The sequence below is a fragment of the Aptenodytes patagonicus genome, chromosome 1 (genome assembly GCF_965638725.1).
Source record: "Aptenodytes patagonicus chromosome 1, bAptPat1.pri.cur, whole genome shotgun sequence".
NCBI lineage: Eukaryota > Metazoa > Chordata > Aves > Sphenisciformes > Spheniscidae > Aptenodytes > Aptenodytes patagonicus.
This window is the reverse complement of record NC_134949.1, coordinates 87,748,258-87,765,454: the sequence shown is the minus strand read 5'-3', so window position 1 is coordinate 87,765,454 and position 17,197 is coordinate 87,748,258. Positions and strand designations below refer to the sequence as shown.

The 17,197-nt window shown below is 51.2% G+C and overlaps 2 protein-coding genes across 5 annotated transcripts; both read left to right on the top strand.

The window, feature by feature from the left end:
• The first annotated feature begins 29 nt into the window (after positions 1–29).
• C1H12orf57 (chromosome 1 C12orf57 homolog) lies at positions 30–767 on the top strand. The gene is made up of 3 exons (XM_076328809.1): positions 30–121; positions 193–369; positions 459–767. Exons 1-3 carry the CDS (start codon positions 67–69, stop codon positions 605–607), a joined length of 381 nt encoding a protein of 126 aa, XP_076184924.1. The 5' UTR covers positions 30–66; the 3' UTR covers positions 608–767.
• Positions 768–1,808: 1,041 nt separating this feature from the next.
• PTPN6 (protein tyrosine phosphatase non-receptor type 6) lies at positions 1,809–17,152 on the top strand. 4 transcript variants are annotated; one of them, XM_076347036.1, is made up of 16 exons: positions 1,809–1,896; positions 2,096–2,193; positions 7,463–7,585; positions 7,892–8,086; positions 11,310–11,532; positions 12,253–12,369; positions 12,539–12,652; positions 13,070–13,166; positions 13,592–13,671; positions 13,755–13,904; positions 14,024–14,155; positions 14,437–14,591; positions 14,890–14,957; positions 15,360–15,511; positions 16,219–16,316; positions 16,437–17,152. In XM_076347036.1, exons 2-16 carry the CDS (start codon positions 2,180–2,182, stop codon positions 16,543–16,545), a joined length of 1,827 nt encoding a protein of 608 aa, XP_076203151.1. In that variant the 5' UTR covers positions 1,809–1,896; positions 2,096–2,179; the 3' UTR covers positions 16,546–17,152. The 4 variants fall into 4 exon arrangements, with proteins under 4 accessions (XP_076203151.1, XP_076203133.1, XP_076203124.1 ...); XM_076347018.1 differs by having other exon boundaries at positions 1,835–1,896; positions 2,093–2,193; XM_076347009.1 differs by lacking the exons at positions 1,809–1,896; positions 2,096–2,193 and adding an exon at positions 6,834–7,064.
• Positions 17,153–17,197: the final 45 nt, after the last annotated feature.

The following is a 17,197-nucleotide window of genomic DNA, read 5'->3' as shown; positions in this document are numbered from 1 at the left end:
GCGGCAGCAGCAGGCGGTGCCGAGCGGCCGTGAGGGGGCCGAGCCGCGGGCGCCCCGCCGGGCTCCATGGCGGCGTCCGCGCAGGCCCCGGCGGCGGCGCTGACTGCGGAGCAGGCTAAGGGTGAGTGTGGGAGGGCGGCGGGCGGCTCTGTCGCCCGGGCGGGCTGGCAGCCGTGTGCCCGTCTCCCGCAGCGGTGCTGGCGGAGGTGATCAAGGCGTTCGGGGCGCCCGAGAACGCGCAGCGCATGGAGGAGGCTCGGGACAACGCCTGCAACGACATGGGCAAGATGCTGCAGTTCCTCCTGCCCGTGGCCACCCAGATCCAGCAGGACGTGATCAAAGCCTACGGCTTCAGCAACGACGGCGAAGGTGGGTTGTTCCCCCTCGGGCGGGGAGCTCCGGGCCCGCCGATGGGGCGGCGGCGGGCGGGTGCCTCCTTCCCACCGCTTCTCTTGCAGGGGTCCTGAAGTTTGCTCGGCTGATCAAGTCCTACGAGTCGCAGGACCCGGAGATCGCCAGCATGTCGGGCAAGCTCAAGGCCATGTTCCTGCCGCCCATGACGCTGCCGCCGCACGGGGCCGGGACCGGTGGAGTGGCAGCCTCCTGAGACCGTGGACCTCTCCTGCCCCACCGGGTCACGGTGCTCTGGCAGGGGCTGTCAGCCCCGGGAATGGAGAACTTCAACAAGGGAGACGCTGACCTGAAAGAAACGTGATGCTTTGTGCGTGCTTGTGTCTGCTCGTGAATAAAAAATGCCTTGAAAATGCCCTTGTTTTATGGATGAACGTGAGCTCAGTGGTGCTCCTCAGGCACAGATGCTTCTCCCTGGTGCAGAGGCAGTTACAGCAGTGCCCACCTCATTCTTGATGAAACCTGTGCTAGTGTTTTGAGGGGCGCAGTATGTACCAAGTTCTGCAAAAAGGTAATTGCTTATACAAGCCTTGGTGCGAAGCCCTAGGACTTGATATCAGAGTGACTTATTTTTTTTTAATATTTCAGAGGTGTCTAGCATTTCAGCCCTGTCTAAGAGCAAGCATTTACAAATGTGCTATTTGAAACACACTAGGTAATGTGTCCCTAAACATAATCTAGCACTGTTCAGCAAGGGCCATAAATGCCGCTGAGACCCCTGTCCCCAGCAGGGTCGGTGCTGCTAACTCACTCCTACCACCAGTGCCTGTGGCTGCATTGTTTTCCAGCTGAATGCGCAATCAAACACGTCAGCCCTAATGAAGAAAGCAGCAGAGGGATGCAGCAGGGAGTGGCGCGGTATGGGAGGGCTGGGCTTGACCCATTTGGCTGCAGCCCGGATTAGAACAACAAAAATGATGTAAAACTATCTCGCGTCTTCTGGGACTGAAGAGAGACAAACCTAGCGGAGCAGCCTCACTCCAGTGTGACGTTTTGTGTTTCCGTCTTGATTCAAATGAAGGGGCATCGGATACGTCTGCTTGTGGCCTCCTGGCCCACGTGCCTGTTGCCCTTGGAAGCGTTGAGGTCTTCGGGGAGGGCGATGGGTGGCAGGGCTGGGGATAAAGAAGCCAGGCCAGGGAGAGCAGGGAGCTGCGAGCCAGGTGTGAGAGCGCTGCGTCTGGTTTTGCCTTCTGTGCCTTTCGGTTACGAACCAGACAGGAATGTAGCCAGCGAGGGCGTAAGCTTAGTGGATTGGAGGCAGGAAGAGCAGTCAGTCCCTTCCGTCTCCATCCACCTCTCCCAGCTTGGCCTTGGCCTTCCCCCACCCCTCTAATTATTCATTAACTACAGCCCAGGAAGTGCTTTGCAAATGGTGAAAATTAAGGCCTCTGCTTGAGGCCTGCAGTTTGCCTGACCTGGAGCTACCACCTTCTTAGTCCGCCCAGGAACAGGTGGGATTGTGCCGGTGTGGATCAGAAACAGGTGGGTCACGGGAGGTGTCGCAGCCCCCAAGCACTGCCAGTTGCTCCTCCAGAGCTGTGGCACTCACCGCCAAGAGCATCCAGCCCTGTCGGGAGGGTGCGAGTCCGCCCCTCCTCTGTCAAGGTCTTTGATCTCTCTCCCAAATCCGTCTCAAGACACTGTCTTGATAATTCCAATACTGTTTTATTTTCTTTAGTAGGACCCCCTGGTTAAGGGCTGTGGTACTTCCTCCACCAGCTGCTGTCAGTCCCCCATCAGTGGGGATCTGAGGGTCAAGATCCTGATGCCATCCTGTGGGTGAGTGCTGTGAATGCTAGTTAGGGGAAGAAAACAAGAGTTGTTGGTGAGAAAAATAAAAATACTGGCAGTAGGAATTGGGCACAGAAGGGAAAAAACCCACCTTCTAATAGGAGCTACAGGATAGCTGGAGGACTGGCGTTCAGGGCGGGTTAGATTGTTACTGCTTTTACCTTTGCTCCTTCTCACTTTGATAAAGAGCAAACAATTGCAATGCCCAGTCCGCTACAGTTACTCTTCCAGCCCTGCAGCTGCAGCATCTCTGAATGTTTTTGTACAGAGAGAGGTCAGGTGGCTGACCTTTTAAATCCTGGTTATTTCTTGTTTTGCTTACAGTCTTTTCTAGCCCTTTGTGGAACAGCAGGACATAAAACCTTCACAGTCAGTCCAAACGGGTGCTCTGCTCTAGGGACTACAGTGGCGTGGTGTAAGGAAATGGGATTCGCACTAGCATTACTCTATGGTAAGGATCTGGGCAACCACGATGGTCCAGCGCTGTCCTGGGGTCCCGTGGCCTGACAGAGAGCATCTGGCTTGGGCAAGCTGCAGGAAGATGGTCCATCTGCCCATTCCCCAAGCCCAGGTGGCCTTCACTCTGCACTAACAACTGAACTACGATGCAGTTCTGTGCAAAACGGCAAAACCTCCTGTCTAAAGTCATCTCAGTGCTGAGAATTAGAAGTAACAAATGCAATGCTTGATTCTCAAAAAGGGCTCCAAATGAGATCCCCCAAATGCGAGGGAGGCACAGAACAATAAAGTTGATATCTGGGCAAGAGGGTAGACAGTATAACAGAAAGCGACAAGTGTGATATTAAAGAGTCAGCATCTGCTTTTGTAAAGGCAAATCCTGTCTTGTAAAACTGGAGGTTTTTGAGGGACTTAGCAAGCTTGTGGATAAGGCAGGTCTGGCTGATACAGTTTCCTTGGATTTCTAAAAAATGATTTTACAAGATTTTCTCATCAAAGTCTTTAAATAAAGCTGAAGTCATGACATAAGAAAGAAGATGAGGTTTTTCTTGGGTAAAGAATTAGTAGAAAATAGGAAACGGAAGGTGGGAATAAACATCCCGTTTTTACAGCAAAGGGAAGTCATCAGTGATGAGATCACAGGAGCCTAACCTGAAATATACGCTGTTCAGTATATTCCCAAATGACCTGGAAATAGAGCTTGTATGGTGAGGTGAGAAAATTGGATGATGGTAGAAAGTTATTCAGGATAATAGGGTGGGAGCTGACTGTGAATAATTGCAGAAGGGCCTTATGATAGTGAATGAACGGGCAATAGAAAAGCAGATGAAATATAAATATAGGCACAGGTAAAACAATGTTCATGGAGAAAAATAATTCAAAATTTACATATAAAACAATGAACTGTGAACTAATCGTAACCTCTCTGGAGTAAGACTGTGATCATGCAATTGTTAGCTTAATGCTTGGTTGTGGTGAACAAATAGCAGAAATCATCACTGTGCCTGTATACGTATATATATATACACATATATGTCCATGTCTCACCAGCATCTTGACCACTGCAGTTCTGTGCCACCCTTCACCCTTATCTCCAAAACAATACACCAGAGTTGGAAACATCTCAGAGAGGGACAGCAAAGGCGATCAGAGGTGTAGAAAAGCTCTGTAGGAAGAACACCTAAATAGGACTGGAGTCTTCAGCCTGGCAAAGAGCTGAGGAAGGGTATGGACGTTATGGGTCCGTATCATGAGCAGCTTGGAGGGGGTGAGTAGGAATCAGTCATTGATTTTTCTTTCTTTACAACAACCAGATGTTAATAAAAATGAGGCAGGGAGCAGGTTATAAGCAAGCCAAAGGAGGGGGTGTTTCTGTAGCTGAGCAGTGGAACTCCTTGCCAAAGGATGCTAAATTTGTTATGGATTTGAGGGTTGACTCTGCAAGTAGCTGCAAATAGAGGCTTAGGGACTACAGGGGGGAAAAGAAGCTCCACGCATAACCTCTTCCTCTACCCTTCCTTCGCCTACCATTTTGATCTCTGGATCACCTAGTCCAACCCCCTGCTCACAGCAGAGCTAACCCCAAAGCTAGATCAGGTTGCTCAGGGCCTTGTTCGGGTGAGTCCTGAACACCTCCAAGAGTGGAGATTCCCCAGCTTCTCTGGGGACCTGTGGCACTTGCTGAACTGCCTTTGGGGGGCAGAGCGTGTGCAATTTTTTCTGATACCTAGTCAGAATTTCCCTTGCCGCAAGTTATGCCTGTTGCCTCTTGTCCTTTTGCTGTGTCCCACAAAGAAGAATGTGGCTCTAAAACCCCCAGTCCCCCTCTAGGTACTCTCAGACAGCTGTTAAATCCCTCTTTAAGCATCTTTTCTCCAAGCTGAACAAACCCAGCTTCCTCTGTCTCTGCTGCGGTCCAGGCTCCTCACTGCCTTAGTGACTTTATGCTGGATTCTGTCCAGTTTCTCAGTGTCTTTTTTACAGCAGTCCAGATGTGGGTGTCTTTTAATTAGCTATTTAATTTATCTTCTCCTCTAAATTTGTTCCTGTGCTAGCTGTGGCTTGGCTCCACAAAAGATTTACAAGATGAGGTTCTACCATCTGTGTTGTACTGAAAGCCAAACAACAGCATAAAAGTAGTCTCTTTGCTGAAATCTCTTGACCTGTTAATTATATTAAGAAAGCATTTTAGCGACTCAATTATAGTCTGCTGTTGCATGCTGCAGCCATTCAGGAGAGCAACCTCAAAGATACCAACAAATTGCTGCTTTACTGTGATATTTGCCTCCCTTACCAGCAGGAGCTCCTCGTTGGTGGTTTTTAATTAGGTGGCCCAGATCAAAGACACCAAGGCAGCTGTGCGCATCCAGTCCCTTCCTGAGCTGAAAGCAACCAGCGGTATAAATTCATGCTGTAAATTATGTGATTTGGGATTTGTATCCACACAACTACTGACAACTGCACCCCGTGGTTTGTCCTACTGGAGGACACTGAATTACACGGGTTTAGTGCTAACTGACCCTTTCTATTCTGATCTGGACTCTTTGCTACCTTGTTCTTTCCCTGTTCCCCTGTGTTCCACTAATTTATCTTCCTCGGACAGATTTTCTGCTTCAGCCAGTTCATAAGGTGTAGGGATGCCTAGGTTTTATTTTTGTCTGCCGTGGCTTCATATCAACCCTGCATAATCTAATATTCTTTTGACATCAGGAATTCTCTTCTGAGACTTCTGCCCAGAAGTTCCTGTCATTTCTGTCCTACCACTAAACAACATTTCTTTCCTGTGCCAGTGCTAAATTGGCTCAGATTTATGTGCGGTCTTGTAGACGTTGCATCTAAAACTTTGTGTGGAAGTTGTTCCCTTGAGCCACAGGTCTCTCTGCCTTGAAAGTCTCCTTTTTTTTAATATCAGTTTTAAGTCACTACAGCTGGATCCCTGCAGCTCACCACATCCCAGCTCATCATGTGTTTGAAACAAGAAGTATTTCAAAGGAAGCTGTTGTAGGTGCCTGGACTGCCTTTCTAGCAATGAAGTTTAGCTTCCCACTAGTCTCTCCTGTACTTCCCCTTGTTGTTAGTTTCTGTCTTGGCCACGAGTTTTGTCTCGGTCATTGCTAGCGGCCTGTTCAGTTTTTTGCAGGATTTACCAGTCTGGTGGTGTGTAGGGAAGTCTGCAGCTGCTCATACTTGAAATGGGCAAGTCTCTTGCTGTTCCTGCTGCTCACACCACCACACAGGGTAGCTGAGATGGCCCCAGGGAAGAGTCAGGCTCCTTTGCCAGCTGGATTGCCCTCTTCGGCCACTGCTTATCTCCCATTCTTTCATGAGCGCTGCAGACCTTGAAACCAGTGCTATGGAAAAGGGCAGTCATGGGCCGTAGCTGGAAATGGCTAGGTAACTGGAAACGGTTAGTTTTCCTTCTTTGTATCTGGTTGTCCAGGTTGACAGCTTTGGCCTCAGTATGCTGTACTGGGATCTTGAAGGAACTAGGCTAAGCTCTCATGGTGCTGTGTGGGCCCACTGCAGGCAGTAGCTCTTTGCCCTGCTCTCTGCCTGCTTTTCTGGGCAGCTTCAACACCACCTCCCACCCCATCCCCCTCGAGCTACTAATGCTCGTGTCAGTTGCATCCCCCAGCAGGCTGTTTTCAGGAAGGCAGTGCTGTGCTTAGAGTGCTAGCCTGGACCTCAAAGTCTGCAGCTCTGGGTTTGCACAGATTGCCCCTGTGGCTGTACAGAGCACGTGGGATATTTACCTGTCCAGAGGGTTCCTCAGCGAGCTGGAGTATGGAGGTTTCAGCTGGGTAGCTGAGGGCAGCCCAGCAGAGCCAAGCTGTGTGGCTGGGCAGTCATACCCTGTAGCAGGGTGCTTCATTGCTCAATGTATGCTAGCGTGTGCTGCCTGCTTCAGCCTTGCAGGTGTGTGGGTGACCCCAGGCAGCTGTGGTCCCCTTGGCTCCACGGCCAAGGGCTTGGGAGCACTCATGCCTCACTGGCCTTTTGGGGAAGAAGGGGAACAGAGGACGTGCAGAACTGAATTTTGTGAGCACAGCCGGGACCCAAGATGCACTTGTAGAGTCAAGCCTGGTGTGAAAAAAGACAGGGACCCAAGAATAACAGGGGGGATGGGGAGGAAAGACACGAAAGGAGAAGCAGAAGTGTGTGCAAAGCAGCTTGGGGCTGGGGAGTTGATAGCTCAGAGCGCTTCCTGTTCCTGGAGCCGCGTGTGCCCAGCTGTGCATGGGCTTGCGCCCGCCTGTGCCCAGCAGCACTGTGCAGAGGGCCAGAGATCAAGGCACGTATCCAGAAACAGGTGGATGGAGAGGGTCTGAATGGACTGACGGTAGACGCCAGGAGAGATACATGGCCAGCTCCCAAGAGGCGCAGAAACAGCTTGGCGTTGGGTATTCCAGCACAGACCTCCGACTTCCTTTTTCTCGCCAGCGCAAACTGATTTTTCCTCTGTGTTTTTTGAGTTGCTTTGGTGGTAGCCACTTGGTCCCCTCTTCTTTTGCCCTTCACCATGGTGAGGTAAGAGGGGCTGAGAAGTATGTGTGTGTGTAGGGAGTGGGACCAGGAAAGTAGGACCGATCAGAGGGGGGATCATCCTGGAAGCTGTATCTCAATGGAAACCTTTCATAGGCTGGCGGAGGTATCGGGTAGGAAGGGATGCTGCTGCTGGCTGTCACCTGTATGGTATCTCTGGGGATGCTGACCGGGGACCATTCTTCACTGTACAAGTCTCCACAATAGTGCCTGGCCTTTTTTATTCACCTGGTCTTGTTTTTATCTCCTCTGCTAGGTGGTTTCACCGTGACCTGAGTGGGCTGGAAGCTGAAGCCTTACTGAAGGGACGAGGTGTCCATGGGAGCTTTCTGGCCAGACCCAGTCGGAAGAATCAGGGGGATTTTTCTCTTTCAGTTCGGTAAGTAACTTGGACCCCAACTTCTGTCTTTCCAGGGTTACATACGCAGAATGCTTAGATCCTCACATGTCCTGTGGCATCTTCTTCATCCTGTCCTTATTCCTTTGATTCTTTCCAAGCTGTAAAAGGACCTGAACTTCCCAGCATCTTCTAGACCCCCCCTCAAGTTGCCCCAGGAGCTTCTCTTTCCAGTCATCTCCTTCCACTGGGATGGTTTGCTCTGGTTCCATGGCAGGAGGTAATGCAGAACATTTTCTGCCTCTTTTCCAACTGCCTCACTGGACTGCTCTGTGCATCATCCCACAGGGTTGGTGACCAGGTTACCCACATCCGCATCCAGAATACTGGGGATTTCTATGACCTGTATGGAGGGGAGAAGTTTGCCACCTTGTCAGAACTGGTGGAGTACTACACGCAGCAACAGGGCTCGCTGCAGGACAAAGATGGAACCATCATTGACTTGCGATACCCGCTCAACTGTTCTGACCCCACTACAGAGAGGTACGGAGAAAGCAAAGCAGCTGGTGTGTCTGTGATGAGACATCCTCTGTGTTTCATGGTCTTCTTTCTGCCCTGCCTGCATCCCCAGGGCAAACCCTGCAAAAAAGTGTCTCCTGCCTCCCATGCCCTCCTATGCTTCCACAGGGGCAGCATCCCCAGGAATAGCTGGACATATCTTGACCCGTCACAGCAGACCTAATAGGGCTCTATTTTTATTTCTGGTTTCCTGTTGCCTTTGCTATTTATATACTGTTCCTAAAAGCAAAGGTTGTAGTGTTAGTTACGGGTCTGCAGTGGTCTGTAGAGTGACATGTTATGTGGAAGCCCTCAGCCTTGCCCCAAACCTCCTTGGTTATTCTGGGCCTGGGTGACTCACGTAGCTGAGAGCAGGACCATGTTCCCCTGCTATTCCTAGCCTGCTTAGTCTCCTTCCTGTACCAGCTTTGCATATGTCTCTGACACCAAGTTCCTAAATCAAATCAGGTGGTTTTGCCCTTGTGTTGTGCTTTCAGGTTGTTTGATGCAGCTCGGGGAGCAGTTCCGCCGTGCTCTGGGGCAGACAGGTCTTCCTTGTGCGTCTGGAGACAGGGAGCAAAGATGCCCTGGGCGAAGCGCCTGGGTACGCCCCTGCTTACTCTGGGGTCAGGCTGCAGAGGGGCCAGCGTCTGCATGCTTGGCTGTCCTCTCACTCAAGGCTGTTGGGCTGTGGCCCTGCAGTTTCCTCCCTTCCTCACTGCGGTTGGAAACTTCCCCCCCCCCCAGGCTCTTATGAAAGCTCCTCTCGCTCTCTCCCCAAGTGATTTTCCATCACGTGGCTTTGAAGAGCTGGGCTCTACTGGGGGAAGGGAGGGGGGGAACAGGACCCATTAACCCCTTCCTACCTGTGGATGGGAGGCCCAGAGACCTCTTTGACGAGCAGGAGGGGTCAACCATTCCCTGGGGGGGCATCTGAGCACTGGCACATGGTGGCTGAATCCTTCTTTGGGAGGAGGATCAGAAATTAATGACTGCTGTGCAATGGAAGTCACAAGCTATTTCCTGCAGTGCATGAGGTGAGGATCAACAGAAGTTACTTGCTAAGGCACAACAACTGCCTGCCACATCTTGCTGTCAAAATGGTTTCTAGATGTTGTGTAGAGAAATGTGTTGGTCTGGCCAGATACAGGGGTGAATGAATGCCCCGGCTGCTTCTGTGACTGGGGCATGGCCTCCCGAACTCCATTTCAATTCTTGGGAACAGATAGCTCTAACAATGTGAAGTTCACCATAGGCACCAATACCACCCCAGGCCTCCACTGTTAGCTGCTCCGCGGGCAGTAAACCTGCTCCCACAGCTCTAACTACACTGGCTCATCTACTAAGCGTCAGCCTGGCCTTGATGGCAGTGCGCACCGTGATGTATGGAGCATGCCTGGTGCTTGTTGCGGTACCTGCAACAAGCGGGAGCAGGGAGGGGCGTTGCAAGTCAGTCTGATGCAACAGCTACCTGCTTTTGAAATGCTGTTCACCAGGGGAGATTGCCAAAACGGCTGTGTCTCCAGCTGCTGAGGCAGCTCTGTGGAAGTGGGACAGAGCTGCAGTGAACACGGCCTTCGGCTGGCACAGCAGCCAGCCCCTGCAAAGCTGCAAAGGCCCCTGAACGCAGAGCCCAGCACATGGCTCCGTCTGGAGATGGGGATGTCTCAGGACCAGAGGGGCCTGTTTGAACCAGGCCCATCCCTGCTGGAGGAGAAGGGCCCAAGTCCCCTCCCTGACACCAAGCTGGGAAGGAGGGAAGGGGCCGGGGCAGGAGCACCAGGGCTGTGGTGGCCCCTGGGCTGAGATGGGTTCAGATCCAGTAGGGGCTCCACCAGCAAATGGGTACCTGGAGAAGTGGGATGATTCAGAGTGTTTCCCAGTGCCCAGAGCACCACACAGCTCTCAACTTTCTATAATTTGGATCTTCAACTCCAGCTTCCAAGCGAGTTTTGTGGAAGCAGGACAGAGCTGCAGTGAACATGGCCTTCTGCATCTCTACTTGGCAGCTCAGCAGTGTCCCCCAGGACCTTCTGGTGTGGTCCAAAGAGACTGTGGAGCTTGGGACAGGCATGAGGAACTAGAGGATCTGCACAGAGACAACCTGGGTCACATCTGGAGTTTCTGCAGGAAGAGCAAGCCCTGCAGTAGGAGGAGAGGCCAGGGTTGTCCCATCTCCCAGCCTGCTTCTGGTGTCCGTCACTTGCACCCACACCACACAGTGCAGTGAGATCCCACCAGGCAGGCACACTCCCCACCCCACCCCCCCGAGACCTTTGTAGGTGGGAAGGGGCTTGGCAGTAGCTGTGCCATTTGCACCAGCTGTGCCATTTGCACCACACTTGTGTACCTCTCTGCTCTGGGTCCAGTCCCGCAGCAAGGCAGAGAGCATCTCGGTCAAATGGGGATGCTCCTCACCTTGCGCTGAGAGGAGAGAAGGAGCTGCTGACTGGGTGTTTGCATTGAGGACAGGAATGCGCACATGGATCAACAACAGTGATAAGTACCAAGAGCTCTAGGTGACTCCTGGTGTTCACTCCCATGGCTAGGCTTATTGCTGCAGTGTGATGTGCCCAGGACATGGGAATTATCCTTTGATTGAAGAGGTGACTGAGTTTCAGAAAGAGGGGTTGCTGGGATGGATCTTCGATGGATCTTCAATGGATCTGATCTCAACACAGCCATTTGGGTGCTGCTAAATCCGATGGGAGAGTTTCTGACTCACTGGGGTTTTGTTTTTTTTTTCCCCCCCCTGGTGTTTGAGTTTCCAAAGCACCCTGCAGCAGTAAGGATAGAATCCCAATAATGCTGGGAGGTGCTGAAACCCACAGACTACCCTTCCCCAACTGGTCTTCAAGCCAGCAAGCATTGCTTATATGTGCTTGTGTGTAACACACAACTGGATCACACGGTGCTTTCCCACTGTATCCTCTGGTACCAGCATTCTGCTCCCCAGGTCCCTTCTACCTCCACCTCATCCCTTGCCCTTTCCTTTTCTTGCCGGCTCTCTACTTCTTTCTCTCATCTGCTTTTCCCAAGATCCTGCTCCTCCCTTGGTTTCCTTCCCTCTCTCTTTCCCTCCCCTCTGTTTCCCCCTTTCTTTCTTCCTCCCTCACCCTTCCCCAGTGTTCCCTTCACTCATCAGCTCAAGGGCATCCACTTACCTGCATCTCCACCTCTCTTCTGACGCTCTCTTGTTTTTTCCTAGGTGGTACCATGGGCATCTGTCAGGCTCTGCAGCTGAGTCACTCCTCCAGGCCAAAGCCACCCCTTGGACCTTCTTGGTGCGGGAGAGCCTCAGCAAACCTGGGGATTTTGTCTTGTCTGTCCTCACTGACCAGCTTAAACCTGGGTCTGATGCTCCACCAGCTGGGGCAACCAGTGCCTCTGGGGCCCGGCTCAAAGTCACGCACATCAAGATCATGTGTGAGGTGAGTGGTTGGGAGAGCAAAAGGGAAGGGAGTGGAAGAGGTCGCTGCCAATCTCTGCTGATCATGTCCTCAAATGCATGGGCCCTGTCAGCTTGATTACCACCAGCAGTGTTTCTGAATTTGGATCAAAGTGCTGTCACCTTGCAGGTTCCTTGTGTACTCACCCCAGCCTGGGTGACCATGGGCAGTGCTGGGTGCTCAGACAAGGGAGGAAGCAGGGCTCAGCGTGACCGAGAACTCCAGTACAGGGAGTTTGTGGTGAAAAAGAGAGGAGGATTCACAGTCTAATTACGAATTCATCAAAAGAGTTAAAAGCTCTTGCGGGAGGAAGAGGGGCATCTGCAAGGCCTCCACACTTAGTCTGAAGGATGTTACCAACCTGGCTGTCACAAGTTCTCCTATTTCTTTCATGTGGGATGATGCAGAGAGTGAAGGGAGATTTCAAGGACAGAAAGCAACTGACCTTAAATGAGAGCCGAGGGCGATATACCTTCTCTGGGCTTCCATCCACTGAGAACAGGAGTCAGTTCACCATGCTATGAACTTCGTGTTCTCAGGGCAAACTACCATTTGACCTCCCTGTCAGAGGAAATGCTTTTCTAGACGGCACAGGGTGGTGCCTATGGCTTTGCACCCCAGCGTTACCTTTTCCCTGAGCATTATCAGCTTTGTCTGTAGGAATATTATGAGTGGGACGTTACACATTCTTCCTCCATTTAGAATGGACGCTACACAGTTGGAGGTGCTGAAATGTTTGACAGCTTGGCAGATCTGGTGGAGCACTTCAAGAAGACTGGAATTGAGGAGATGTCTGGCTCCTTTGTGTACCTGAAGCAGGTAAATCCCATTTCCTCTGTTTCTTAGGGATCCTTTGGAGGGACCCGCTTGCTGTTTGTTCCTGCTTTGTGTCCCTCTCCTCCTTTTCTCCACAGCACACAGAGGAGACTTTGCTCTCCAGCAGTGTCTCTCTCTCTCATGCCAACCCATTGTGTTTTCCCATTCCCAGCCCTACTACGCTACGAGGGTGAATGCTGCTGACATTGAGAATAGAGTGCAGGAGCTGAACAAGAAGAGTCTATCTGAGGACACGTCCAAGGCTGGATTCTGGGAGGAATTTGACGTAAGAAACTGGTGGGGGACATTATTTTGGCTTTTTGGGAAGTCGCTTTGCACCACCTCATTCTCCATCCCCGACTTCTTCCTGGACACAAACTTCTCAGGTGTCTTGTAAATTCTTGTCAATTTATCTCTGAAAGAAGTCTCTGTTTGGAACCCAGAGGAACACTCTGGGGAGTGAGTGTCATCTTTAAGTGAACCCAGTGAGGTAGAAATGTGCTTTTTCATGGTTGGGAGAACGAGTCACCAAGACAGCAAGGGCATGAACCTTGGACTTTTCAAGTCTAGGTTTGCTTTTCAGTTCTCTGCTCCCCCACAAGCATGCCCATGTGTCCCCAGAGTCACCACTGTTCCTCTGAGTGCCCATCTCCCCTGTCATACATTGTGACCTTGCCATGACTATTCTGTCTTCTGCTCTCAGAGTCTGCAAAAACAGGAAGCCAAGCACCTGTTTGACCGTCATGAGGGTCAGAGACCTGAAAACAAGAGCAAGAACCGATACAAGAACATCTTGCCTTGTGAGTCTTGCTTCTCCACTATAAAAAAAAACCAAACCAACAAATAGATAGGCAATGAAGAGCTGTCCGAGTCATCCCTGTCCATCATCCCTGCCTCAGCTCGCTCTATCCTCCAGGGCGGGTTACAAGGTGTGCGGCATTGAGGATTTAAGAGCTGATGAGAGAGGTCACAGACTTTTCATGTCCTTGAAGGAAGGAGGGAAGGTTGCATCAGACTCATTAGCTTCTGATGGTCCATCACAGAGGTAGAGAGATGGGAGGACGGGGTGAGATTGGTCTGACCCCAGAGAAGGAGAGGTGAAAATATGGGGCATGCTGCATGCACTGGGTAACATGAATGAGGTTGCATGGGGCAGTGAAGGAGCTTCATGTGGTTGGGCACAGAATATCTTATTGCTCTGTTTATTCTTTCGCCGCATCCCCAGTTGATCACTCCAGAGTCATCCTCCAAGGAAGGGACCCAAATATCCCTGGATCTGACTATATCAATGCCAACTATGTCAAGGTGAGACTCTTGAAAGATGCCCAAAATGGAGGAGGGCTTGCCTGCTCCTGCAGCCCTCCTGATCTTCCCCTGTCCACACTCAGAACAACCTGATCAGCCCAGATGAGTGCACCAAGACCTACATCGCTAGCCAGGGTTGCCTGGATGCCACAGTCAATGACTTCTGGCAAATGGTGTGGCAGGAGAACACGTGCATTATTGTGATGACCACACGGGAGGTAGAAAAAGGGCGGGTAAGTAGCAGTCTGTAGGTGTCTTGGAGCTGCCCTCTTTTCCCCTTCAACCACTGCTCTGCTCTTTCTCTCTTTCCTGCCTTCTGCCCGTCCTCACCCTGCCCTCTCTGTCCACACAGAACAAATGTGTGCCTTACTGGCCAGAGGTGGGCAGCACGAAGGAATACGGTCCCTACCTTGTGGAGAACACTGGGGAGCATGATGCATTGGAGTACAAACTCCGGCACCTCTGTGTGTGTCCAAGGGATAACGTGAGTGTGCCTGGTCAAGGGCTGTCATGGAGCCCATGGGTCTAATGGTCACTGTATGTCTAAGGCTGGGAACTGCTGGGAGCTGTGGTGATGCTGCTGTTGTATCAGTCTTGGGGTTGCTGTTCCCACTTGGTTTGGGCTGGAATAACACTGTTGGAATCACCAAGAAGTGCGCAGGAGACGGAGATTCCCTCTGGCTTCAGACCCACCTCTCCCTGGAACAGAGGCCAGGGATAGGACTGGGTTGCAGTTTTACTGGGAGGGTGTTTTGTTATTACCAGGGTAAGGCTGTGCGTGAGATCTGGCACTACCAGTACCTGAGCTGGCCTGACCACGGCGTACCCAGCGAGCCAGGAGGAGTGCTTAGCTTCCTCGACCAAATAAACCAGAAGCAGGAGAGCATGCCAGATGCAGGGCCTATTCTGGTGCATTGCAGGTTGGTACAGAGGATGGAGTTTGAAGCATTCTCCATCCTTTATATAGGGTGAGGTGTAGAAAGTCTGTCCTGCTGCACCAGCTCTTCCCCAGGACTTGCGAGTGAAGCTTATGCCAGCCCCGCTATTTGCTTTTTCTTCTTTGATGCCCCCAAACCAAACTCTGCTGCCTGTTGAATCCTTGACTCCTTCGTGGTGTTGCTGAACAGCTGCTACAAGTGCCGCATCCTTCCCCAGAAGCAGCTGCATTTTGTTTCAGGAGCTGTATTGCTCTTATCTCTGCTTGTCCTCTCCTTGCAGTGCTGGGATTGGCCGCACTGGGACTATCATCGTCATTGATATGATAGTGGAAACAATCTCCACCAAAGGTAAGAGGACTCCAAAGTGTCTTGAAGTGAATTGGCCTACCCAGTAGGGCTGTGCCCTTAAGTCCAGCTGCAAAGGGATGAAAACTGTCACGTGTCAGTGGGAGAGATCCTGCCACAGCCCTGAGAAGGTTGTGCTGTCCTTGCTATGTGGCAGCTGCTGGATCTCTGCAACGTATCCACTTACTGTGGCTTCAGCCTTCCCTGAGCTCAGGCTCTTCCTCCAGGGCCAGACATGGAAGATGCTGAGCAGGAAGGAGGGATAGGAGGTCCATACGGGAGTAAAGAGTATGGAGGGAGGTGGAAACTTCTTGACTGATCTCCACTGTGACTGCTCTTGGTGGAGAATTGGGAGAGTTGGGGTCAGTGAACATGTCCATAAGCTTTTCTGGTGCCCCTTGCTAGGGCTAGACTGTGACATTGACATCCAGAAGACCATCCAGATGGTGAGGGCCCAACGCTCAGGGATGGTGCAGACAGAGGCCCAGTACAAGTTCATCTACATGGCCATCTGCCAGTTCATAGAGACGACCAAGAAAAAGCTGGAAGTTATCCAGGTGAGAAAGGGGACTCTACTTTCCTGTCCTGTGAGTCTAGACCCTGCATGGTGCTGGCTCTGAGCCCAAGCGCTGTTTCCCAAGCCTTAAGCTAGCACGGGAACCTACGTAGACTATGATGGTGCACCAAGATTTGAGTCCTTGTTTCTCCCTTTAAAATTCAGGGGACAACATTGGCAGCTCAAGTACCAACCCCTTCTGAACAGCTAAACAGCAATAAGTTTTAATGCAGTTATTTCAACTACATTCTATATAATGTCTCCACCAAGTGCTATTTTGTTACAAGCTGAATCTAAGACAGGCAAAGACTTTGCCCTCTCCTTTCCTCTTTGTCTTTCCCACCCTGGTTCTGCAGTTGCCTCCCAGGCCCTTGTGGAAAGGATTTTCTCCTACTAGCTGAGAAGTGGCATCTTTTATCTCTCCTTGTAGCCTCTGGCAGCATCCACTAGCTGCTGCTATCAGTTTAATATCCTTTAACTGACACGTGGCACTCTCAGGCATTCCAGTGCCTCCAGAAATTTGTTGCCCCACTGTTCACTGCTGTACAAGGACATATTTGCATCCCTGCTGCTCACCTCTGCGACAGCAGCGGCCAGAGTGTACTGAGCCTGAGGACTTCAGCAATCCACCAACCTCCACTGAGATCCTAGCATGAAGCATGGTTAAACAGCCAGAACTCTTCTCAGCTTGGTTCTTCTCTCCTGTAGTCTCAGAAGGGCAAGCCGAACGAGTCTGAGTATGGGAACATTGCCTACCCCCCTGCAGTGAGGAATGTGCATGCCAAGGCTTCACGAAAATCCTCCAAGTAAGAGCTCACCTAAACCAGAGGCCCACCTATGCTTGCCTTTGGCAACAGTCTCCCTGCTGGCTTGGATGGCTTTTTCCTCTTGCTCACTTTCCCCCTTGTTTTTCCCCGGTCTTACAGGCAGAAGGAGGAGTCAACAGTTTATGAGAACTTGGGGAAAAAGGAGGAGAAGGTGCGGAAACAGCGCTCCTCAGAGAAGAAGCTGAAAGCCTCACTAAAGAAAAAATAAGCATACATTGCAGGTAGCCCCATGGGGGTTTTGAACCCCAGGGTGCAGGACTGGAGCTCATGTCCAGGCTGGCCTGTCTCACCTTCCTCGCTCTTGGACTGGAAGTAGGCCTTCCCCTTCTCTTCCATGCCACTTTTCAGTGCCCTGAACCAGCCTGCTTTCCAGCTCAGCTGACCGACTTCATCGTCCCTTGCCTGTGCTGCCCCTTCATCATTCATTAACAGGAAAAAATCACACCCCTTCTTTCCCTTGCTCTCTGAGCACTGGGGCCCAAACTCACCTCTGCTGTACCAGCTTCAGTGGACTTCTTGAGGAAGAGCTAAGGAAGCTCTTTACAGGAGCTACATCTCTGTCCACTGCTGTGAGTTAGAGTTTATCCTGTTAGTGTTCCCTGAAGCCTCATCTTTTAACGTCTGGAGTTTTTGGCCTGTTTCAGCTCAGCTCCTCTGTAATTCAACAGGAAACTTCCTCTTGCCTTAATACCAACCCCCTGCCCTATGATCCCTTTTCTACTTGATCCTTCGATTGGATGCTGTAAATATACCAGAATTTGGTGTGATGGCCATGTTTTCTCCTTTGTTTGTAAATAAACGTGTATTTGTTTGAATGCTGAGTCCCAAAATTTTTTTCTATAATTTCTCTTGGAGTATAG